This window comes from Oncorhynchus mykiss, chromosome 23 (genome assembly GCF_057628025.1).
Source record: "Oncorhynchus mykiss isolate SJ-2025 chromosome 23, ASM5762802v1, whole genome shotgun sequence".
Classification (NCBI taxonomy): Eukaryota; Metazoa; Chordata; class Actinopteri; order Salmoniformes; family Salmonidae; genus Oncorhynchus; species Oncorhynchus mykiss.
In genome coordinates this window covers 23,998,578-24,024,677 of record NC_143044.1, presented here as the reverse complement: position 1 = coordinate 24,024,677, position 26,100 = coordinate 23,998,578, and the positions used below count along the sequence as shown (strand labels likewise).

The 26,100-nt window shown below is 41.6% G+C and overlaps 1 protein-coding gene across 3 annotated transcripts in view; it reads left to right on the top strand.

The window, feature by feature from the left end:
• Window positions 1-26,100, top strand: part of hhat (hedgehog acyltransferase) — a 108,088-nt gene that overhangs the window by 33,602 nt on the left and 48,386 nt on the right. For all 3 annotated transcript variants that reach the window (XM_090217133.1, XM_090217134.1, XM_090217132.1), the window contains 2 exons: window positions 8,763-8,798; window positions 21,911-22,112. In XM_090217133.1, the coding sequence (XP_090073259.1) occupies window positions 8,763-8,798; window positions 21,911-22,112 (238 nt within the window). The remainder of the gene's footprint in view (window positions 1-8,762; window positions 8,799-21,910; window positions 22,113-26,100) is intronic.

The window sequence follows — 26,100 nt, the reverse complement described above, 5'->3', positions numbered from 1 at the left end:
CAATCATTTCGCTACACTCGCAATAACATCTGCTAACCATGTGTATAACATCTCGCAATAACATCTGCTAACCAACATTTTATTAAATACATTACCCTTTCCTTCCATTGCAGAAACCACTTCTACTAGTCCCCTCTTGCTATGTTGGTGTGTGTGTGCAATAAAGTGTGTTCTGTACATCTGTCGTCTACTCGTCATTACCACGCCTTCTAATTGAGGCTCAGGGACTTTTGTGCCTATATTTAACCGGCACCTCTTTCGGAGACCAACACTAATTGGTGGCGCTATTTTCATGGTCCTTCAAGCCGGATAAGGAAGTATACTATGGCGAGATGATGAACTGACTCCGCTCTAGAGATGCTTGGCCTGCCTCACTGAAAGATGCCTGGCCTGCCTCAGTGGGAGAACTACCTCCACCAGCATTAAGGACACGAACCGTCCCAACTCCTGCTGGACAGCGTGGCTTTATGGGCATCATGAGCACCTTGTCCCGCACCTCCCGCTCCATCCATGTTAATGAAGGGTTGGCATCATGGAGCGGCGAGCCTCTGTCCGAGTCTGGTGCCGTACAGCTACCAGACCCTGTTATATGGTGTTACAGTCCTCACGTAATAATGGAAGTTTGATTTACTTTATTTTGCCCCTCAGCTCCTGCCGTGCGCATTTCTGATTCAGAACTGACAGATTTATTGGCACTTCCACTTCAGGTAAACACAAGCAAATTAAATGTACGTATAGTAGACACGAAAGGAGGGGATAGTGGGTGAAGATAAGGGGCTGGGGGAGAGGAGGGAGTTGTGATGCTCCTCCGTGAAAAATTAGCCCTTAAAGGATACTGATTGCTACAGGAAATGTAAGATTTGGCCGGTGGCTCGGCTCGGGTTCTGTGGTGTCTAACATGGTTTTGGCTGCTGGTGTTGACACTGACACTGTCCTGGCCCCGGTCTTGGCACGGACTCCCAACTGTTCACTACTGAGCTCCGGTCACCTGAAATAGAAAGGGAATATTGGAGTCAGAAGGGATTTTTGAAATGTCATAGGATACTAGAGTCGGTGCATGTGCATGCATGCTTGTGCACGTTCCAATGTGGAATAGCTGACCAGGCTCCAAGATACTCTGCTGTCTGCCAAAGGCACCAAGTGTGGTGTTAAGTGAATGATTTGTCTAATATGTCTGCGTTTAGTTGAGCAAGCTGCTGAATCTGAGCCATGAATTACCTTGGACAGGTTTATCTGGCAAGCCTCTCTTTCTGTTTGCTAAACAGATGGAGGTAATGATGGGGATTTGATGAGGGAGAGCGAGCAATGCAGCCTCTCTACAGTATGCCAGTCTCCTGATTGCCTATTAATTCACTGACACTGAAGAGTGGTTGTGCTGACTCGTACCTTTGTTGTGCTCGTGCACACACACACTTGCTTGCACACGCCAGTGGCGTAATTAGGCCTGGGTATGATCCAGCACCTATGTGAGTTTCCATAAACACACATCACTTGCGCTATGCAGTATATTTTTGTTTTACTGACACATTGTTATGACTGAAATAAACAATACAATATAATGTGCTAGGCAGTAGCAGGCACTGCAAGAAGCGCCTGGAGTGACACAGTGCCTGCTAGTCAAGATTTCACAACGCAGTGGACCGCTCACATCACAGATGTTCTTAATGTTTACTACACTCAATATATTTAACCCTGTTTTAAAATGAGCAATGTTGAGGTGGTAAATCTGACCAAATTAATCAGAGAGGTCTTATAACCTATTCCATTCTACTAGTAAACATGCTTGGCTCATGTCTGTTATTTCCATATAGGCTATTAACTATTTGTAAAAAACTGCCCATTTAATAAATTGGTAAAATGATTTAATTGAGCTTTTATTTTTATAAAAATGTTTCACTTGAATACTTACTTTTTTTTATTGTAAAATTGTCGAGAGGTTAACCTGAAAGTAAGTATCTCATTGCAATGTATACTCAATGTATATCGTGTAAATGACAGTGCTGAGAGATCATGTATTTTCAGGTACCTCGTGAAGCAACATCTGCTCTCTGTCATATCACGATTCATCATTCTTCTCTCTTCTGTAGCAAGCGTAAAGAAACAGACTGGCCAAGTAGATGTACATTGGGATTATGGTCATTGTAGTTAATTACCAAGTTTTAGCTGAACTTTGTAGAAGATTGGCATGTTGAAACTACATTGTACAGTTCAGGCTGGATTGGATTCATCTATAAAGAAACTTTGATTGTGCACATTGAACTCACAGGAAAAAAAAGGAACAATGGAATTCAAATAATATAATTGAACCGATGTCAGTCAATTAGTTGTTTAAACATGGAAAAATAACCAACATTTTGGTTAATCGCTCAGCACTAATGACAAAAAATAAATTCACGAAAGTGGAAAAGATGGCCAGCATTGTTTTTAGATTTGTAGCTCGACAAAACATTGAAAATACATAGGCCTTTAAGTTATTTATCCTCAAATGTTATGTAATCTACAAATCTCACATTAGTTTGTAGAACTAAAGAAATGAATCGTAGAGGTCTAATAACTTATTCTATAGGTATTTTTTGCTTGTCTCTTTATATTCATAAACCCTATCTCTTATGCAGACACTTACATTTTTCTTTACAGTTGAGTTGCCCTGCTCGTGTCAGTATACACTAACTTTAAAGCGCAACTTCCCCTAAAAACCAACTTCTCATTTAGAAACAGTTGAGTCCGAAACATTTATTCTGTCATAATATACTACAAAGTGTAAATAGGATAATTTTGGTCACAAAGTCGGTCTCATCCAAAAGTTTTGTGAGACTTCTTGTTCGTGACTGCATCACAATGTAAATGAAGGTTGGGTTTGTTTCAATCCTACCCACAGCTGGCCGCACACGAGTAATCATCAATCCGTAGTGCAGCTGCATGTGACCCGGTCATAATGCCTGGGGCTAGTTAATAAGAATATTTCATTCATTCAGATCTAGGACGTGTTATTTTAGTCTTCCCTTTATTTTTTTGAGCATTGTATTATCTAATAGATATTTGAAAAACACCTTGAGGATTGATTATAAAAAATGTTTGCCATGTTTCTGTCGATATTATGGATACAATTGGGATCGGTGTTGTCGTGACCGCTATTTCCGGTGGATTTCTGAACATAACGTGACAAACAAACTGAGGTATTTTGGGTATAAATATAATCTTTATGGAACAAAAGGAACATTTGCTGTCTAACTGGGAGTCTCGTCAGGGAAAACATCCGAAGATCATCAAAGGTAAACGGTTAATTTGATTGCTTTTCTGATTTTCGTGACCAAGCTTCCTGCTGCTAGCTGGACATAATGCTATGCTAGGCTATTGATAAACTTACACAAACGCTTGTCTTGCTATCGCTGTAAAACATAATTTCAAAATCTGAGACGACAGGGTGATTAACACAAGGCTAAGCTGTGTTTCGCTATATTTCACTTGTGATTTCATGAATATGAATATATTCTAGTAAGATTATTTGACCGTTGTGCTATGCTAATTAGTGTAGGTGCTGACAATTCTCCCGGATGGGTAGTTCCAAGAGGTTAACCTCTCTAGGATAGGGGACGCTTGTGTCCCACTTGGCCAAAAGCCAGGGAAAATGCAGGGTGGCAAATTCAGATAAAATGATATAAAAATCTAACTTTCATTAAATCACACATGTAAGATACTAAATTAAAGCTACACTCGTTGTGAATCTAGCCAACATGTCAGATTTTAAAAAGGCTTTTCGGCGAAAGCATAAGAAGCTATTATCTGATGATAGCACAACAGTAAACAAAGAGTAGCATATTTCAACCCTGCAGGCGCTACACAAAACGCAGAAATAAAATATAAAACATGCCTTACCTTTTGACGAGCTTCTTTTGTTGGCACTCCAATATGTCCCATAAACATCACCATTGGTCCTTTTGTTCGATTAATTCCATCCATATATATCCAAAATGTCCATTTATTTGGCGCATTTGATCCAGAAAAAAACAGCTTCCAATTTGCGCAACGTCACTACAAAATATCTCAAAAGTTGCCTGTAGACTTTGCCAAAACATTTAAAACTACTTTTGTAATACAACTTTAGGTATTTTTAAACGTTAATAATCAATCAAATTGAAGACGGGTCTATCTGTGTTCAATACAGGAAGACAACAAACCAACGCTACTTTTCAAGTCTTGCGCAACTCTCAACAGTGTTACCCAGTTCCTAGATAGCTGTACTTCTTCATTGCACAAAGGAATAACCTCAATCAAATTCCAAAGACTGGTGACACGAAGCGGTAGGAACTGAAAACAAGTTCCTAAGAAATATTGTTTCCCAATGAGAACTCACTCAACAGAGACCTAAAAAAAAAACAAATCTAAACAGTTAGTCCTCTGGGACTTCTCCTGCTACATAAGTTCTGTTATACTCACAGACATGATTCAAACTTCAAAGTTTTCTATCCAAATCTACTAATATGCATATCTTATATTCTTGGCATGAGTAGCAGGACGTTGAAATTGGGCACGCTATTTATCCAAAAGTGAAAATGCTGCCCCCTATACGTTAAGAAGTTAACACAGGTGTGAGTATTGACGAGAACAAGGCTGGAGATCACTCTGTCATGCTGATTGAGTTCGAAAAACAGACTGGAAGCTTCAAAAGGATGGTGGTGCTTTCAATCATTGTTCTTCCTCTGTCAACCATGGTTACCTGCAAGGACACGCATGCAGTCATCATTGCTTTGCACAAAAAGGGCTTCACAGGCAAGGATATTGCTGCCAGAAAGATTGCACCTAAATCAACCATTTATCGGATCATCAAGAACTTCAAGGAGAGCGGTTCAATTGTTGTGAAGAAGGCTTCAGGGTGCCCAAGAAAGTCCAGGAAGCGCCAGGACCGTTTCCTAAAGTTGTTTCAGCTGCGGGATCGGGGCACCACTAGTAAAGAGCTTGCTCAGGAATGGCAGCAGGCAGGTGTGAGTGCATCTGCACGTACAGTGAGGCGAAGACTTTTGGAGGATGGCCTGGTGTCAAGAAGGGCAGCAAAGAAGCCACTTCTATCCTGGAAAAACATCAGGGACAAACTGATATAGTGCAAAAGGTACAGGGATTGGACTGCTGAGGACTGGGGTAAAGTCATTTTCTCCTTTCCGGTTGTTTGGGGAAAAGCTTGTCCGGAGAAGACAAGGTGAGCGCTACCATCAGTCATGAGACCATTCATGTGTGGGGTTGCTTCTGGGAGTGGGCTCACTCACAATTTTGCTTAAGAACACAGCCATGAATAAAGAATGGTACCAACACATCCTCCGAGAGCAACTTCTCCCAACCATCCAGGCACCATTTGGTGACGAACAATGCCTTTTCCAGCATGATGGAGCACCTTGCCATAAGGCACAAGTGATAACTAAGTGGCTCGGGGAACAAAACATCAATATTTTGGGTCCATGGCCAGGAAACTCCCCAGACCTTAATCCCATATGAGAACTTGTGGTCAATCCTCAAGAGGCAGGTGGACAAACAAAAACCCACAAATTCTGACAAACTCCAAGCATGCCATCAGTCAGGATGTGGCCCAGAAGTTAATTGACAGCATGCCAGGGCAGATTGCAGAGGTCTTGGAAAAGAAGGGTCAAAACTGCAAATATTGACTCTGCATCAACTTCTTGTAATTGTCAATAAAAACCTTTTACACTTATGAAATGTTTAATTATACTTCAGTATTCCATAGTAACATCTGACAAAAATATCTAAAGACACTGAAGCAGCAAATTTTGTGGAAATTAATATTTGTCAGTCTCAACTATTGGCCACGACTGTAAATCGAACCGTAATCTTAGCAAGCATTTGCTTATTAACAGACAGTTTGTTGATAGTATGACTATCCAAATAAAGTGTGAGAATTTGTTTAAAGTGGGCTTTAAGGAGTGTCTGTTGAATGATATAAAATGGTTTTTATGCCAGTGGGACCAGAAGACTGCTATTGGTTGTTCACTGTGAGATAACAGTAGTAATATTTAGTCCATAACCGAGAGGTAGGGATTATCTAGAGGGCCTCAGTGCAGTCACACTAACATCAAACAGACTACTGGATTCACTTTCAACTGGCTCCAACTGTGTGTGTGTGCTTGTGACTGGGCCAGTGTGAGTCACGAGTCAAGCACGCCTCACATATCTATGAATGTTTGATGTGTGTCAGACTGACACTAGATACAATCCTATTGAGTTGCACCCTCTCCTGCTGAACATCCGGTTCTAATGGCCTGGTACTCAGGACTCTATTGTCCCTCTAACCACTTTGACATCAATGCAAATGCAATTGAAAATCACATCAAGCACTTATCATCAAAACAGTATTTGGTAGTTATTAGGATCCCCATTCACTGCTGTAAAAGCAGCAGCTACTTTTCCTGGAGTCCACATGAAACATGACCTAATACATAGTACAGAACATTATTAGTCAAGGACTCGAATACATACATTTAAAATGTTACACACAGCCTACATATCAGTACATATACACTATCTAGGTCTAATACATAATACATAGTACAGAACATTATTAGTCAAGGACTGGAATACGTACATTTAAAATGTTACACACAGCCTACATATCAGTACATATACACTATCTAGGTCTAATACATAATACATAGTACAGAACATTATTAGTCAAGGACTCGAATACATACATTTAAAATGTTACACACAGCCTACATATCAGTACATATACACTATCTAGGTCTAATACATAATACATAGTACAGAACATTATTAGTCAAGGACTGGAATACATTTTAAATGTCACACAGCCTACATATTATTACATTCACACTATCTAGGTCTAATACATAGTACATAACATTATTAGTCTCTTCACAGTCCCCTTTATGCAGTGTTGTTTTATCTGTTTTTTTAACTGTTTATTGCTAGCTTGAGTTACCTGAGGTGGCGCAGAGTTCCATGTAGTCGTGGCTCTATTTAATACTGTGCCTTTCCCAGCCTCTGTTCTGGACCTGGGGACTGAAGAGACCTCTAGTTGCATGTGCTGTGTGTCTGAACTGTTTACCAACTGCTTGAACAGACATTTCGGTACCTTCAACACATCAACACCTCGCACAAAGACCAATCGTGTTGCAGTCGATCTCTCCTCAACTTTGAGCCAGGAGAGACTGACATGCATTTTACAGACACTTTTCTTCCGTGTGCGTCTAAGTGCAATACGAGCTGCATTGTTCTGGACCAACTGCAATTGCTGCACATGACCACACAGCTGGGCAGTAGTCCAGGTGCGACAAAACTAAGGCCTGTAGAACCTGTCTGATCAACTGAGATGTTTGAAGTAGCCTCAAAACTGATCGGCGGGAAATCACGCGGCCTCCCTTCGCTATTCGAGTGCACAAAGATGACGTCTTTTTTCACCGTTCCTGCATATTTGATAATGGGCCAGTCTAAATTGAAACAAATGTTACATATTAGTGAAGACGATATTAAATTGAGAATAGTCTGATGGATGAAAACATGATCACTTGATTCGAGAACAGCTGTGCAGCCTGAGGCAAGGAACAGAGCGCAAGCTTTTTTTTTTGCTACTTTCTCAAAAGATTTTTATAATTCACAGCTAAAGTTGCCAAATAACTCTAAATCTAGCATATAGCACCTGTTTCAAATGATCACATTTAAGCTCAACATGCCACTTCATATGCACACTCTCTCCATAATGGAAATAATATCCTTTCTATTTTATTCAGCCAAGTTCAGTTATTTTCTTCTTGCTATAAAATCATATAAAATAAAATGATACTACGGGACTTAGAAGCAAGAACAAGCCTACAACCTATGGCACAGAGCATAGCCAGATAGCACAGGCCTGCATTAGGCCAACTCATATGTTGTTCTTCTGCAATACATGTAATTCATATTATGTTTCTTTAGACCTGACTAAAATAAATAATGGATTTATTGTGATGGTGTATATTAAATTATTTATTAGACTTTTTTTAAATGTAGATGTTCCAAAGGTGAGCATCAGTGGCTTGTATGTGTGGAGGCCTGGAGATGCTAAACATGTTTGTTAGATAATGATCAATTACCATGAGACCGGCAGTCTTTTGCATGACAATAACGGGCTGACAAAATTTCATGACCGCCACAGTCCAAGACACACATACACAATCCATGTATCAAGGCATAAAAATCCTTCTTTAACCAGTCTCCTACCCTTCATCTAAACTGATTTGAAGTTGATTTAGCAAGTGACATCAATAAGGGATCATAGCTTTCACCTGGCCAGTCTGTCATGGAAAGAACAGGTGTTCTTAATGTTTTGTATACTCAGTGTAGCGTGAAAAGCCAAATAATATGGAACGTTGAGCCTTCATTCGTCCCTATTTTAATTTTCAGAAAAATCATATTAAACACCAAGAAATGATCCATTCATATTGTTCTTGAAATTTTGGCTTTGGACTAAATCTACAGAAATATGAAATGCTGGGGCAAAATACTGCCATGATCCCAACTTTCTCTTCTCTCACTGTGCACCTGTTGAAACAGAAACATATAGGACTGTGGAGACAAAGTGGTGGCAGATCATGAGAAACAGTTGAAAGGAACAACAAAACAGATGTTTTATGTCATTGGTAGTTGTGTACTTTCATTTCCATCAACTGACAGACATGGTAACCAAATTGGTAAAATGTGTATATCAAAGATTTCACCACCCTCCTATCTCCTTAATGTAAATATGTATTGTTTTCCAGACACTTTGACGTCGGGCTGTATCACTGGCTTATCAGGTAAGACTCAAATTTTCAACATTTTCTAAAAATATATATGATAATTTTAAATAGGAAAAACCTATATAGACAAATTAAGAGCAATTGTGTTAGAAATGCTATACCAAAGGATGACATTCGCGTAGACATTTGATACCACATGATTGAAGTACAGTTGAAGTCGGAAGTTTACATACACTTAGATTGGAGTCATTAAAACTCGGTTTTTCAACCACTCCACAAATTTCTTGTTAATTAACAAACTATAGTTATGGCAAGTCGGTTAGGACATCTACTTCGTTCATGACACAAGTAATTTTTCCAACAATTGTTTACAAACAGATTATTTCACTTATAATTCACTGTATCACAATTCCAGTGGGTCAGAAGTTAACTTAGTGCATGTAGACTGTGCCTTTAAACAGCTTGGAAAATTCCAGAAAATGATGTCATGGCTTTAGAAGCTACTGATAGGCTAATTAACATAATTTTAGTCAATTGGAGGTGTACCTGTGGATGTATTTCAATGCCTCCCATCAAACTCAGTGCCTCTTTGCTTGACATCATGGGAAAATCAAAAGAAATAAGCCAAGACCTCAAAAACAAAATTGTAGATCTCCACAAGTCTGGTTCATCCTTGGGAGCAATTTCCAAACGCCTGAAGGTACCACGTTCATCTGTACAAACAATAGTATGCAAGTATAAACACCATGGGACCGCGCATACCACTCAAGAAGGAGACGTGTTCTGTTTCCTAGAGATGAATGTACTTTGGTGCGAAAAGTGCAAATCAATCCCAGAACAACGGCAAATGACCTTCTGAAGATGCTGGAGGAAGCAAAAGTATTTATATCCACAGTAAAAAGCGTCCTATATCGACAACCTGAAGGCCACTCAGCATGGAAGAAGCCACTGCTCAAAAACCGCCATATAAAAGCCAGACTACGGTTTGCAACTGCACATGGGGACAAAGATCATACTTTTTGGCGGGATGTCCTCTGGTCTGTTGGAACAAAAATAGAACTGTTTGGCCATAATGACCATCGTTATGTTTGGAGGAAAAAGGGGGATGCTTGCAAGCCGAAGAACACCATCCCAACCGTGAAGCACGGGGCTCGCATCATCATGTTGTGGGGGTGCTTTACTGCAGGAGGGACTGGTGCACTTCACAAAATAGATGGCATCATGAGGGAGGACAATTTTATGTTGATATATTGAAGCAACATCTCAAGACATCAGGAAGTATAAGCTTGGTCGCAAATGGGTCTTCCAAATGGACAATGACCCCAAGCATACTTCCAAAGTTCTGGTAAAATGTGTGGGCAGAACTGAAAAAGCGTATGCGTGAAAGGAGGCCTACAAACCTGACTCAGTTACACCAGCTCTGTCAGGAGGAATGGGCCAAAATTCACCCAACTTATTGTGGGACGCTTGTGGAAGGCTACCTGAAATGTTTGACCCAAGATAAGCAATTTAAAGGCAATGCTACTGAATACTAATTGAGTGTATGTAAACTTCTGACCCACTGGTAATGTGATGAAAGAAATAAAAGCTGAAATGAATCATCTTCTCAACTATATTATTCTGACATTTCACATTCTTAAAATAAAGTGGTGATGCTAACTGACCTGAGACAGGGAATTTTTACTTGGATTTAATGTCAGGAATTGTGAATAACTGAGTTTTAAATGAATTTGGCTAAGGTGTATGTAAACTTCCGACTTCAACTGTATGTGTAGAAATTTGTTACCACAAGATTGGAAAAATGGAACACAATTGAAATATATGGTTTTGATGCCTTCCTGCAAAATCAGCATGTTTCAAATTAACATGGGTGGGAAAAGTAAATTTGAAAAAGTGTATTTCTTTCAAGCCTTTTAATTTTATTAGGGGTTCAAGCAGCGAAACTGGGTGATATCCTATTGTATTTGTTGGCCTTCATTATTTCGGTTCTCCTTGGATGTGGTGAAAAAATGAAAATTCCCATAAGGCCTAGGAGAATGCAACTTGGCATGATGGTAAAGGCCCATGGGCTACACCCTCTCATGCAATGCCATGCTAATTGGCTAGATGGTAGCACTATAACAAGCAATTGAAAGTGCAATCTTTGAAATGTCCTTCACCCCGTTTGACAGTCATGAAATTCGATACATTGGCCCCTCTCCTCACAAGGAACACATTTGGAACCATAAGGTCTGACAATATTGATTTTCTGCCATTTAGAAGTTTGTGAAAAACACTTAAAACACTACTCCTCTGGCACCGAATGACCGATCTGCACAAAACTTGATATGTATATAGACCAAGGTCTCTCATCACAATATTTTCTAAGCTAGCATCTCAAATAACATGGCCGCTACTGACCAATAAACATTCACGTGGGCATGGTCTGGCACATAAACACGCAATAATCACACACAGATATTTGTATTGTAACAAGACTTGATACACATGTTCCAAACACTGTCAAGACAACATATGCAAGCACATTCTGATGGACCATGTGGTGGCACTGTACCGGGCACATGTTTATGCTATCTTTTGATCTGTTTGACTGAGTGATTATGGTTGGCACGCATGCTCGGGATGAGTGTAGCTAACCTGTAGAGTATGGTTCAGTTTGGCCGCATGGTGGCACTGTTGGGCAAAAATAAGTATTGTAAAATATTGTGTTTGCATTGTATGTGTGAACTGCGGAGCTCAGAGTAGAACCTGTAAAACAATAATAACCAACCTGTGTTCAACTAGTATCTCTGTTCAAAAACACTGTTTGCGGTTTTTGTAGATTGTCCTTTCCTACTTGTCCCTATTGTTCAGAGAGGAAGCGGTACATAACCAAGTGAAGTTAACAAAGTGTACCTTGAAAGTATATATATATTTTATTTATTTAACTACCTCAGATACTGTACAATTATTTTATTTTGTTACCTTAAACTGCAGTTTCTGTGGGTGCTCGGCTTGGTTCGAAAAGATTCTTACACATACCTTACTTACAGGAGATTAATTTTCACAATCAATGTGCTGAATCAGTGGGAAGCTTTTTTCCCCCCACACAATAAAAGCAGCATAGAAATATGGCGTTTGAGTTCCTCTATTAAATATGTGTCCTGGTACATTTGGAAAGCGCTGTTTGGTACTCCCTGTGAGCACATTCATTGTTGAATATTCAAGAGCTCAGTAAAATTCCCTGTACAAAAACGCACGTCATTACTACCTACATAGAGGCTTGTGCCAATGTGGATCTCCAGCAAACAAAAGATGTTTGATCCACTGCTGTATTTGCATGTATTCATTATTACGCTGTGTATTGCCATCACAGGTGAACCACTTGTGTGGCATATTTTTTTCTTGTATTTTTTGCTTTGTTCGAAAAATGCTCATCTCTTTGAATATGCGCATATAAAACACATGCATAATGAATCTGTGTTCATTTCTACTTTTAGTTTTTTTTGTGTTTTTAATGATGGACAATAAGCTCTGAATGTGTTAGTTTGGGCTCTGTGCTCGGTCTGGTGATTGCATTTGGAAAAAGGTTCCTCACCTTGGGTTACCACACCATCATTCTCAGGTCAGTCACCTGCCATAATGTCCCCAGTGACGAGATCCATCAACCTAAACTTGAAGGGCCAGGTTCCCGGACCAAGATAAAGGCTAGTCCTGGACTAACCTATATATTTTCAATCGGAGGTCTCAATTGAAAATTTATTTTTACTGCAGGAATAGACCTATTCTGTGTTTTCCTGCCAAATTCAATCAAAACCAGTGACTAGAGAGAGAGCATTATTGTGCTCTAAGAATGCAGTCATGGTCAATGCTTTAAATTATATACTGAAGGAAAATATAAATGCAACATGTAAAGTGTTGGTTGGTTTCATGAGCTGAAATAAAAGATCCCAGAAATGTTTAATTCGCAGAAAAAGCTTATTTCTCTGATTTTGTGTTTACATCCCAATTAGTGAGCGTTTCTCCTTTACCAAGATAATCCATCCATCCTGACAGGTGTGGTATATCAAGAAGCTGATTAAACAGCATGATCATTACACAGGTGCACCTTGTGCTGGGGACAATAAAAGGTCACTCTAAAACACAATGCCACATATGTCTCAAGTTGAGAGGGAGCGTGCAATTGGCATGCTGACTGCAGGAATGTCCACTAAAGTTGTTGCCAGAGAATTTAATGTTAATTTCTCTACCATAAGCTGCCTCAAACATCGTTTTAGAGAATTTGGCAGTATGTCCAACTGGTCTCACAACCGCGTACGACGTCTAACCTTGCCAGCCTAGGACCTCCACATCCGGCTTATTCACCTGCGGGATCGTCTGAGACCAGCCACCCGGTCAGCTGATGAAACTGTGGGTTTACCAACTGAAGAATTTCTGCACAAATTGTCAGAAACCGTCTAAGGCAAGCTCATCTGCATGCTCGTCTTCCTCACTGTTTGTTTAACTTGGATCAAATGTTTCGGGTAGCCTTCCACAACCTTCCCACAATAAATTGGGTGAATTTTGGCCCATTCTTCCTGACAGAGCTGACGTATGTTTGTAGGCCTCCTTCCTCGCACACGCTTTTTCAGTTCTGCCCACAAATATTCTATAGGATTGAGGTCAGGGCTTTGTGATGGCCACTCCAATACCTTGACTTTGTTGTCCTTCAGCCATTTTGCCACAAGTTTGGAAGTATGCTTGGGGTCATTGTCTATTTGGAAGACCCATTTGCGACCAAGCTTTAACTTCCTGACTGATGTCTTGAGATGTTGCTTCAATATATCCACATAATAGTCCTCCCTCATGATGCCATCTATGTTGTGAAGTGCACCAGTCCCTCCTGCAGCAAAGCACCCCCACAACATGATGCTGCCACCCCCGTGCTTCACGTTTGGAATGGTGTTCTTCAGCTTGCAAGCATCCCCCTTTTTCCTCCAAACATAACAATGGTCATTATGTCCGAACAGTTCTATTTTTGTTTCGTCAGACCAGAGGACATTACGCCAAAAAGTACGATCTCTGTCCCCATGTGCAGTTACAAACTGTAGTCTGGCTTTTTTATGGCGGTTTTGGAGCAGTGGCTTCCTCCTTGAGCCATGGCATCATTTTCTGGCATTTTCCAAGCTGTTTAATGGCACAGTCAACTTAGTGTATGTAAACTTCTGACCCACTGGAATTGTGATACAATGAATTATAAATTAAAACTGTCTGTAAACAATGGTTGGAAAAAGTACTTGTGTGATGCACAAAGAAGATGTCCTAACCGACTTGCCAAACTAGTTTGTTAACAAGACATTTGTGGTGTGGTTGAAAATCGAGTTTTAATGACTCCAACCTAAGTGTATGTAAACTTCCGACTTCAACTGAATAGATAAAATGCTTTGAACACTTGTAATAACACTATATAAAAGCTATCCATGACCATCATTATTATCCATATCCATGTTATAATGGAATTTAGGTACCCTCCAGCTCTGAACACTGATACAATGTCCATCTGTAGCGGTTTCCCTATCTTCCTCAAAGGTTTCTTCTGATGAAATGTTTTCTGATTGTGATGCTCGGCTCACCGCCGTCGACACCAAATTATATGCACAATGCCCACGTCCCCAGCTCGCCAAAGTGGTGCTGAAGTAGTTCTAATGCAGTTTTAAATCCGCTTTAATTGTCTGTAGCATCCCTGCATGTGTTAAAGGTCCTGTTCCACAGCTCTCTTAAGGCATTCAAATGGCTGTCTTCTCTCCCACGTAGGCTGCCTTGTTGCATTGTCGCCATCGTCTCCACTCATACACCACTATAAGGCTTCATCAGCTCTCTTAATGCTACAATCTGGAATTCGATTATCAATGGGTATACTGGATATCATACATTTTAAAGACCAAAAATGTATGTACCAATCACAGACTGTACCTTTTTAATGTTGTCGCCATGCAAATAGCCTCAGCCCACCTGAGGGAGCTTGGAAAGCATGTAAAAGCTTGGAACAAGTGATGGGGTGTTTAAACCAGTGCACGCACAGCTGTTAAACAAGACTGCTAAACAAGATAAAATGAAGGGACAGAACCCTTTATAGATCTAATTGCCTTATTAAAGGCGGTTGACTAAGTTCTATTACATATTTCGGAACATGCTAACCTTGGTGACAAAGCTTGCCAGATAAATGCACTCTTTTTGTGATGTATTTTTTTGCGGTGCATTTCAAAGGAAAATGCTGGCGTTTGTATTTAGGAAGGCCCCAAAATGCAGGCTCATCATTCAGATGCAGATGTTTCCACTGCAGCTCTCCAGCGCACACATACACACACACCCCCCAGCAGACTGTCAGTTAAACCGCAGAACGCTAGCTAACGTTCTGATATAGCAGCACAGTGAGATAGTAGCGGACCTGAGTTCAAATACTATTTGAAATCATTTCAAAACGACCTAGACTGCCTGGAGTGCCAGACGGGCATGGCTTTCCACTTGAGACTTTGCTGTTGATTCCAATGCAACGGATAAGCTTAGTCAAGCTCAGCTAAAGCATTTGAAATGGTTTATTATAACTCAGGTCTAAGCAGCAGCACGGTGAGATACTAGCGAGGGCCCCAGGGGACACATACACAGACCGTACAGAGCTCTAGTAATAATAACAGGACAAATCCCTTGACCATCTGAAATAGTGGTCGTTATTCACACTGGTTGCGTACCAAATGGCATCCAATTCCCTATTTAGTGCACTACTCTTGACCAGGGCCCATAGGACCTCGTAGGAACCAGTCTCCTTAACCAGGGATGTGTATCTAGAGATGTGACATTTCAATTTACGTTTAACGTTAAGATGAAGGGGAAATGCATTACTGAAGGGGTTACTACATTCAGTGTTTTTCCCCCTATCTGTTTATTACTGCTTTTGTGTATTTAGCAGGGCTGTCCACATACTTTTGTATATATAGTGTATAGAGTGTATTTGGGAAGTATTCAGCCCCCTGAATTTTTATACATTTTGTTATGTTACAGCCTTATCCTAAAATTGATTAAATTGTTTTAAGTCAAGGGGGCTGAATACTTTGAATGCTATGTATAAACTATATAAAAAAAAGTATGTGGACAGCCCTTCAAATTAGTGGATTCGGCTATTTCAGTCACAGCAGTTTCTGACAGGTGTATACAATTGAGCACACAGCCATGCAATCTCCATAGACAAACATTGACAGTAGAATGGCCTTACTAAAGAGCTCAGTGACTTTCAACGTGGCACCGCCACCTTTCCAACAAGTCAGTTCGTCAAATTTCTGCCTTGCTAGACCTTCCCTGGTCAATTGTAAGTACTGTTATTGTGAAGTGGAAATGTGTAGGAGTGACAACTGCTCAGCCGCAAAGTGATAGGACAATTAAGCTCACAGAACGGGACCAAAGCACGAAAAAGTGTCTGTTCTCGGTTCTAAACTGCCTCTGGACGCAACATCGGCACAATAACTTTTCGTCGGGATTCATGAAATGAGTTTCCATGGCTGAGCAGCCGCACACAAGCCTAAGATCACAATGCCAAGAGTCGGCTTGAGTTGTGTAAAGCTCGCGGAGTGGAGTGATGAGTGATGAATCACGCTTAACCATCTGGCAGTCCGACAGACAAATCTGATTTTGGCAGATGCCAGGAGAATGTTCGATCTAGGCCCCTTAGTTCCAGTGAAGGGAAATCTTAACGCTACAGCATACAATTACATTGTAGACAATTCTGTGCTTCAAACTTTGTGGCAATAGTTTGGGGAAGGTCCTTTCCTGTTTCAGCATGACAATGCCCACATGCACAGAGGGAGGTCCATACACAAATCGTTTGTCGAGATCTGTGTGGAAGAACTTGACTGGCCTGCATAGAACCCTTATCTCAACTTCATTGAACACCTTTTGGATGAATTGTAACACCGACTGCGAGCCAGGCCTAATCGCACAACATTGTAACAGTGAATGCCAGTAAGTCTCTACAGCAATGTTCCAACATCTAGTGGAAAGCCTTCCCAGAAGAGTGGATGCTGTTATAGCAGCAAAGGGGGGATCAACTCCATATTAATGCCCATGATTTTGGAATGAGCTGTTCGATGAGCAAGTGTCCACGTACTTTTGGTCATGTAGTGCATCTACTGCTGTACATATCATTCTTAGTATTCCTTGTCTTAAGTTTATCCGGTGTAGATGCATATAGATTGTATTTGGTATACTGTTACAGTGCTATTTGGGTTGTTAATTAGGCTATTTGTGTTTTTAAAATAATGTGTTCATTTTTGGTTATTTGTCGACTGGTTTGACATTTTACTGCGTTGTTTGGAGCTAGTAGCAAGCATTTCGCTGCACCCTCTATAACATCTGCTAAACTATGTACGCAACCAATACACTTTGAGTCCAGGGTCCAGAGCTAGCTCTGTCTTGACCCCATTGGTTGACGAGCGCATGCAAATTACTGTTGTTCAAGCTGATGGTGACCAAAATGTACAAAAAAGACTTGCATCCCAAACACACATAATCCAAGAAACGTGGGCAGGCCTCTCTGGCCTAGAAGTTCTCACGCTGCCATCACCTGCAGTAACTCTAATAGCCCACCACTGTGCTCAATCAACACTTAACAAGACCTCCTGGAAGAGCACAGCACCTGATCCGGTTGCTGCTGCCACCTGGGGCTGGAGTTTTGGAAGTGATAGTGTAGTGTCTAATTGTGCTCTTAAGAACTCAACTACCAAACTATTCCATAACAATATGCATAGCAACAATAGCAAACATTGTGTCTGGGGCACAATTTGATTCAACAGTGAACAAACAGGATGATTGACAGAGTATAGATCTAATACAGCGAGTGTTGCTCTGGTAAGAACAGTGAGTGTCTGTCTGAAAGTGGGAGGTCTAATCTTTTTTTAGGGCTGTGTTGGGAGATTGGGTGCAATCAGGTGTTGCTGTGTTACATTGAGTGTATGTGTAAAAGCTGTGGTATAATCTGTGTTCACGATAGGAGGGCGTGATGTAAGATTTGGTGCCTGGTCGACCGCTGTCTCCCTCAGGGATTAGTGAGACGCCACAGGAGCAGAGTGGATGACAACAGGCAGCCTCCCAAACACAGTCGTTTTAATTGTTTAAGTGACACAGAGATGACAAATCCACCCCCACACGCTCGAGAAAAGAAAAGCACACTTTCTAGTCTACGTTGGTGATATGTTTCTAGGCTAGATTTTGTTATGCTATTCTAATCTCAAACTGTTTTCTCAACTGCTCTCGCTCTCTTTCCCTCTCCTTTCTTTAAGAGGCTCTCGGTAGCTTTACGTCTGTTTCCCTCATCCTATGGTTAGGTCTGCATCAGCTGATTGCAAAACAAACACATACAAAGAAAATGCTGTTACGTTTTTGCTAATCCAGGCACCTGCCTGTTCTCTTGTTTGATTCAAACACCTGTGAGTCTTGTTATCCTGTCACTGTTGTGTGGCCTTGAATTTCCAATAATTACTTTTTCATGAAGGCTACCCAGTACTGTTTCTACAAAGAAGAAATGGAACCATGCTGAATGTCAAGCTCTGCTAGTCCGGTTCAGACTGGCAATGAAATACAGACGTAGAAAAACAAAGATTTGTGTGGGAGAACAAGAAGCTCTGCTCTGTTACCACTCGTCATACTTACACAACCGGTCGGTTACCCCTCGTCTTACCCCAGAGACTGTATAGCCGTAGAACATCTGACAAATCCCTCCTTTCCAATTTAGAGGTTTATCATTCATTGTAGTGGGTGTCTCTCTGCAGGCAAAGAGGTAGGGCTTTGTTTTTATGAAACACATTCATCACAGTGTAATTGTCTCTGCATCCCTGGTCTCGTTATGCACAAGATGTTCTTACTGTTTGGCTGATGAGTGTAGATTGATGAGTGTGGATGTTGCATTTACATTGAAATGGCAGATTTCAATGTACTGTACTATTTGAAATGAGATGTCCAGAAACGTGTCCCTAAATCTAGTCCATCATTAGGAACCAGGAAACAACCACATGTTTTTATTTTTTTTCCTGCCCAATAACCGCAAATAACTTTTAGATTGTATTTCCCGTCAAAATATGTGAACACAGCTGGAGCGAAGCAAGGAGTGGAGCGTGCCCAATTTGACAGGAGCGAGTTTCCCAAAGGCTGGAGCTTTGGCCTTCTCGCCCGCTCCAATTTCGCTCCATAGCGTACCAGTAGCGCTCACTTCACGAGCTCAGGGCATGCCCGGCCCAGCATGCATTTGTAATCTACTTGTGTGCTGCTATAGCCACTTGCTTTAGCTACTGTCATGAAGTTCGCTAAATATTTTCATAAAGAAACTGATAAAACACACAGGTGAAAAATCAAGGTGACTTACAAAGATGAGGAAGACCAAGAGCAAGATGTCATGTCCACAACTAAAGAATCATTGTGGAATCTGAAAAGACAGGTATCCCGAAAGCATGATGGTGTAACGTTACTTAGTATGTGCACATGCTAAAAGAAAGAAAGAAGGTGGGTAGCTAGCTAAGTCTGTCATTGTAGCAAAGTATTTATAAACTAAAAATCTGATATCTTATAAGTTTTGTTCATTTTAATTATATTATCTATACAATATCATACCATCATTGATTTTGGGGCGCGGCAGGGTAGCCTAGTGGTTAGAGTATTGGACGAGTAACCGACAGGTTGCAAGTTTGACTCCCCGAGCTGACACGGTACAAATCTGTCGTCCTGCCCCTGAACAAGGCAGTTAACCCACTGTTCCTAGGCCATCATTGAAAAAATGAATTTGTTCTTAACTGACTTGCCTAGTCAAATAAAGGTAAAATACATTTTAAAAAATTGGCCCGATAGGCCTGGCATATTACCTCTTTCAGGGAGCTTTCCGCTTTGGGTATTCTGCGCAGCTGGCCTGCTCTCCAGGCCACCATCTTATGAGCCTGAAGCCACAGACTCTGGCCAAACTCATGTTTAAAAAAATGTAGATGGATCCTAATAAGGCTTTTCTTTTTAAAATTTGTAATGAATTCTTAGTAAGTCACAGCCTATGTGCAATCTTTAGACTATGATTTGATTCAACGGGATGTTGTTTAAATGCTGAGCACTTGATGTCCCTGCCAGCCTAGTGTGTCGCAAATGCATCACAATGTATTTGATTTGGAGGCTATAGCCTTGACATACAGTGGCAAGAAAAAGTATGTGAACCCTTTGGAATTACCTGGATTTCTACATAAATTGGTCATCAAATTTGATCTGATATTCATCTAAGTCACAACATTAGACAAATATAGTGTGCTTGAACTATTAACACACAAATTATTGTATTTTTCTTGTCTATATTGAATACATCATTTAAACATTCACAGTGTAGGTTGTGAAAAGTATGTGAACCCCTAGGCTAATGACTTGGAGTCAAATCAATGAGATGAGATTGGAGATGTTGATTAGAGCTGCGTTGCCCTATAAAAAACACTCACAAAATGTGAGTTTGCTATTCATAAGAAGCATTGCCTGATGTGATCCACGCCTCGAACAAAAGAGATCTTAGAGGACCTAAGATTAAGAATTGTTGACTTGCTGGTGCGCGATGAGACAAGGATATCCCTACCGGCCAAGCCCTCCCTAACCAGGACGACCCTAGGCCAATTTTGCGTCGCCCCACGGACCTGTCGGTCGCGGCCGATTACGACAGAGCCTGGGCGCGAACCCAGGGTCTCTGGTGGCACAGCTGTCGCTGCAATACAGCGCCCATAACCACTGCAGTGAATTATAAGTGAAATAATCCATCTGTAAACAATTGTTGGAAAAATTACGTGTCATGCACAAAGTAGATGTCCTAACCGACTTGCCAAAACTATAGTTTGTTAACAAGAAATTTATGGAGTGTTTGAAAAACTAGTTTTAATGACTCCAACCTAAGTGTATGTAAACTTCCGACTTCAACTGTACTTTTTCTTGCCTCTGTAATTTAAATAATATAGCCTAAATAATTCATTTTCGTTCCTTCTTGGCTACCGTCTGGCTCCTGGCCTATTTAGAGTGTTTATGTGCAGTTTAATACGATATGTAGCCTATTTGAAATAATTAGCCCTTTTCCTGTTGTTTATTAAAATACTTTTCATGCAAATCTTATGGTTTGGTTTCAATTCTTCAAAACCAAATGGTAGATCCAGGTAGTCACAAAAATATAATGACAAAATATATAAACGCAACATGAAACAATTTCAAAGATTTTAGTAAATTTAAATGAATTAGGCCCTAATCTATGGATTTCACATGACTGGGAATACAGATATACATCTGATGGTCACAGATACCTTAAAAGAAATTGGCCTCACAATGGGCCTCAAGATCTCGCCACAGTATGTATTTCTGTGCATTCAAATTGCCATTGATAAAATGCAATTGTGGTAGTTGTCCGTAGTGTATGCCTGCCCATACCATAACCATGGGGAACTGTGTTCACAATGTTTACATCAGCAAACCGCTTGACCACACAACGCCATACACATGGACTGCGGTTGTGAGGCAAATTTCTCTTTTGAGAAATGAACATTCAATTATCTGGCAACAGCTCTTGTGGACATTCCTGCAGTCTGCATGCCAATTGCACGCTCCCTCAACTTGAGACATCTGTGGCGTTGTGTGACGAAACTGCACATTTTAGAATGGCCTTTTATGGTCCCCAGTACAAGGTGCACCTGTGTAATGATCATGCTGTTTAAACAGCTTCTTGATATGCCACACCTGGCAGGTGAATGGATTATCTTGGAAAAGGAGAAATGCTCATTAACAGGGATGTAAACACATTTGAAAGAAATAAGCTTTTTGTGCATATGGAGCATTTCTGGGATATTTTATTTCAGCTCATGAAACATGGGACCAACACTTTACATGTTGTGTACTTTTTATCACGGTAGATGGATGTTGGTTAAATAGTGATTTTAATGAATGGAGCGAATTTGCAGCGGCATTTATTTTTTGAGTGAGTAGCTGTTTTTAGCGGAGCAGCTGGAAAGGATGTGGAGCGCTGGGGCCCTGAGTGAAGAGCGGGATTTCCAACCTGATCAACTGCACTCACGTACTCTGTTACCTGGTAGCCCTGTGTTTTGTGTATAATGTCTTTCTGAAGTCCATGCTACCCGTGGTTGCTGACTTTGTCGCCCTCCCTGTCCCAGGTACATTTACATCCCATTAGGAGGTTCTCACCACGGGCTGCTGTGGAAGATGCTGTCCACGGCTCTGGCATTTGGCTTTGTATGTTTCTGGCATGGAGGACATGACTACCTACAGTACTGGGCTCTGATGAACTGGGTCGGGGTGCTGGTGGAGAATGGAGTGACCATCCTCATCTCTTCTCCCCTCGTCTATCCATCTATTGTAAGTCACTGAAGTCTTTACTCACCGTAGCCCTCATCTACCCCTCTATTGTTTGTGAGAACACATGATTGATTGAATTAATGAATGAATGTCACATTTGTTTCTGAATTACGAACTGTTCCTCTAAGGCTCTTTGAAATGCATCTGGTCTTTCCATGTGGGTAGGGTTGATAGTGTGTGTGTGTGTGTGTGTGTGTGTGTGTGTGTGTGTGTGTGTGTGTGTGTGTGTGTGTGTGTGTGTGTTGGTGTCTGTCTGTGTTGGTGTCTGTCTGTATACAGTATGTTTAAACAAACTGCTCTAAGTTGACTGATTTACAGCAAAGCCATAAAAACGATGTGGGAGGACTTATCAGCTCAACCCACACACACACAAAACGTGCTTAGTCGAGCCTGGGTCTGTTGGCTGACTCTTCATCACACTGGAAGGGCAGGGAAGCTGAGGCCTGGACCCTCTCCCTTCTTTCTTTCACTCCATCTCTGCCTCTCTCTTTTGCTTTCGCTCTGGGAGAACCTTGAATCCTCATGTCCTCTTTTGAAAAAGGTTCAAGGTAATCGATGAGAGAACGTGAAAATAAATACACTTGTATGAAAGGAGACTCCTCTAGCATGTCCTCAGGCAAATGAGGCTTACAGAGTTTGAATCCCAAAATACATGTGTAAAGTGGTAAAAAGAACTTGGCTAGTTTTGCTAGACAAAAGCTAAGTAGCTTTTATCATTCCAAACAGCTCTTTCAAAGGGGGTGTGGTGGATTTCAAAACTCTTCCATGGCAGGATACATCTGAGCATCCTACACTGGAGAAGGCAATTTAGGAGATGAGCAAACTCCTCTGTTCAGTTATTAACAAATTGACACTTACATATGGCAACTACTTATCGGTTCTCTTTGTCAGTCAACTTCAGTACAACATACTATGGGGGAGTCACACATTAGCGACTTCAGTTAAAGGATCTACAATCACGCCTGACAAAGCCAATGAAATCTGCGCCTCTCTGGAAGCCCTGCCTTACACAGGTGATTGGCGTGAGGCTCGGATTAATTCATTAAATTATTCCCTTCACCCCTGTGTGAACCAAAATGATTCACGCTACTATAACAAACAATGTGAACACAAGACTGTCTTACGTTGCACCAAATAAACTGTCCCTTAGTGGTAGAGCATGGCCGCCCCCTGGCCTTTGTGGGCTGAAGTTTGTGTGGTTGTTATACCAAAACAATGAAAGCTAACAAGCCGGGTTCGGGTTTGCAACCATGCCCCAATTAATTAAAAGATACTCACATTGGATGTCTTGTATGTCTCTGCTCGGTGCGTATTCAGGCTGCCCTCTCTCAAATCTGTTAGTTTGGGAGACTAGGGGGCGACTGGCACTGTTCTTTAGGGGGCTTGGTGTTTCCGATAGTGACTTCCTCTCCCGGGTGCCAGTACCTCGGCTGAGTCTATGTTGTGAGACGAGGAGATGGTTTGGGTCATTGGTCTGGTCTAATGTCCCCTGGTTCCTGTGTTGTGCTCTGTCAACGGTTACGGTAGGCTTCTCTGAGAGAGGTATCCCCCCCACTGCTTGTGTCTGCCTTGGTTAGGCCCTGCTTGCCTCTCTTCAATTCCTGGAGTTGGAGGGAATAGAGAGGGTGAGGATTGTGTTTTTTTTCCCTGAGCAGCTGCACAACTCAACAAAAACATTGCTGTGACGACGGTGCCCCCGCGTTTTGTTTACGGAAAATGGGGTACTTTGTCAGCCATTGCTGGAGCCCTCTGTGCCCATAAGGGGGCTGGGCTTCATGCAGTCTATACAGTCTCATGGAAGCGCAATGTGTGTTGGAAGCTTGTCCATGTTTAATTCCCCTCTGGAACCCTGCATTCCATGGTTATAATGTGGTGGTTGGTTGGGGACTCAAGCAGGGTTGGACATGACCATGCTATTATCCAACACACAGTCTCTGTGGTTCATATGAACTCTGAAATGAGCTGTCTTTCTCCAGCTCACCGCTTTTCATTCCTGGGAGAATTGGATTCAATTATGAATCGCCCATGTCTGTTAGCACAGAAGGGGTTTGTTTTTCAGAGCTGTCTGTCCCATTCCCAGCTAGGCTACAAGGCGCTTTGTGGCCAGTACCTATGACTGGTCGGTAGGGTAACCTTCATGATAATTTTTTCCCCCTGGGTCTATTTTTAATGTTGCGGTTCAGTGCTGGGTGCCAGCTAGTTACCGTATCGCATCTTACCGCCTTAACTGAGTGAGGCTCATTGTGACAACAGTACCCCCAGGTGGTACTGCCTATCGGGGTTTTCACTGATCACCGAAGCCCTTGTACCGAGAGTGGGCCAGGCTTTAGGCAAAATCAGGAGTTCCACAGTGTTCGAAGATGTCAAAAGTGTTGTCTCCCACATGTGAGTTCGATGAAAAGTGTCCCTTCTTGATGTTCAGACACACGGTTGTCAAGAATGGTGGAAATGGAAGAAGAAACAATATTTCCCAGTCCACATCAGGGTTCCATCAGGGTACAGGGTACAATTTATTGTGTCCTCCACGCTTCTGCAGCATCATATTGACTGTTCCAGAGGCCTCTGTGCCCGTTTTGAGGAAATATTGCCTCATCTCCAGAAGCAGGCAATCCGAGTGGTTCCTTTGTCGAATATTTCCTGGTTCCGAAAAGGGATGGGACGGGGCTTTGCTTCCCATTCTAGACCTACAGTGCCTTCGGAAAGTATTCAGACACCATTACTGTTTCCACATTTTGTTAAGTTATTCTAAAATGTATTAAATTGTTGTTTTCCCTCAGCAATCGACACACAATACCCCATAATGACAAAGCAAAGACAGGTTTTTAGAAATGTTTGCTAATTGATAAAAAAAACAACTGAAATAACACATTTACATAAGTATTCAGACCCTTTACTCAGTACTTTGTTGAAGCGCCTTTGGCAGCGATTACAGCCTCCATTCTTCTTGGGTATAACGCTACAAGCTTGGCACACCTGTATTTGGGAGTTTCTCCCATTCTTCTCTGCAGCTCCGTCAGGTTAGATAATGAGCGTTGCTGCACAGATATTTTCAGGTCTCTGCAAAGATGTTTGATCGGGTTCAAGTCCGGGCTCTGGCTGGGCCACTCAATGACATTCCGAGAGTTTTCCTGAAGCCACTCCTGCATTGTCTTGGCTGTGTGCTTAGGGTCGCTGCCCTGTTGGTAGGTGAACCTTCAGCTCCATTCTGAGGTCCTGAGCACTCTGGAGTAGGTTTTCATAATGGATATCTCTGTACTTTGCTCCGTTCATCTTTCCCTCGACCCTGACTAGTCTCCCAGTCCCTGCCACTGAAAACATCCCCACAGCATGATGGTGCCACCTAAGGAGTGGCTTCCGTCTTGCAACTCTACCATAAAGGCCTGATTGGTGGAGTGCTACAGAGATGGCTGTCCTTCTGTAAGGGTCTCCTATCTCCACAGAGGAACTCTGGAGCTCTGTCAGTGACCATTGGGTTCTTGGTCACCTCTCTGACCAAGGCCTTTCTCCCCCGATTGCTCAGTTTGGCCAAGTGGCCAGCTCTAGGAAGAGTCTTGGTGGTTCCATCCAGAATGATGGAGGCCATTGTGTTCTTGGGGGTCTTCAATGCTGCAGAAATGTTTTTGAACCCTTCCCCAGATCGGTGCCTCAACACAATCCTGTCTCAGAACTCTACGGACAATTCCTTCGACCTCATGGCTTGGTTTTTGCTTTGACACTGTAAACTGTAGGACCTTATAGAGACTGGTGTGTGCCTTTCCAAATCATCATGTCCAGTCAATTGAATTTTCTACAGGTGGACTGCAATCAAGTTGGAGAAACATCTCAAGGATAATCAATGGAAACAAGATCAATTTTGATCAATTTCGAGTCTCATAGCAAAGGGACTAAATACTTGTAAATAAGGTATTTCTGTTTTAATTTTATAAATGTAAAAACCTGTTTTCGCTTTGTCATTATGGGTTATTGTGTGAAGATGGCTGAGGAATTG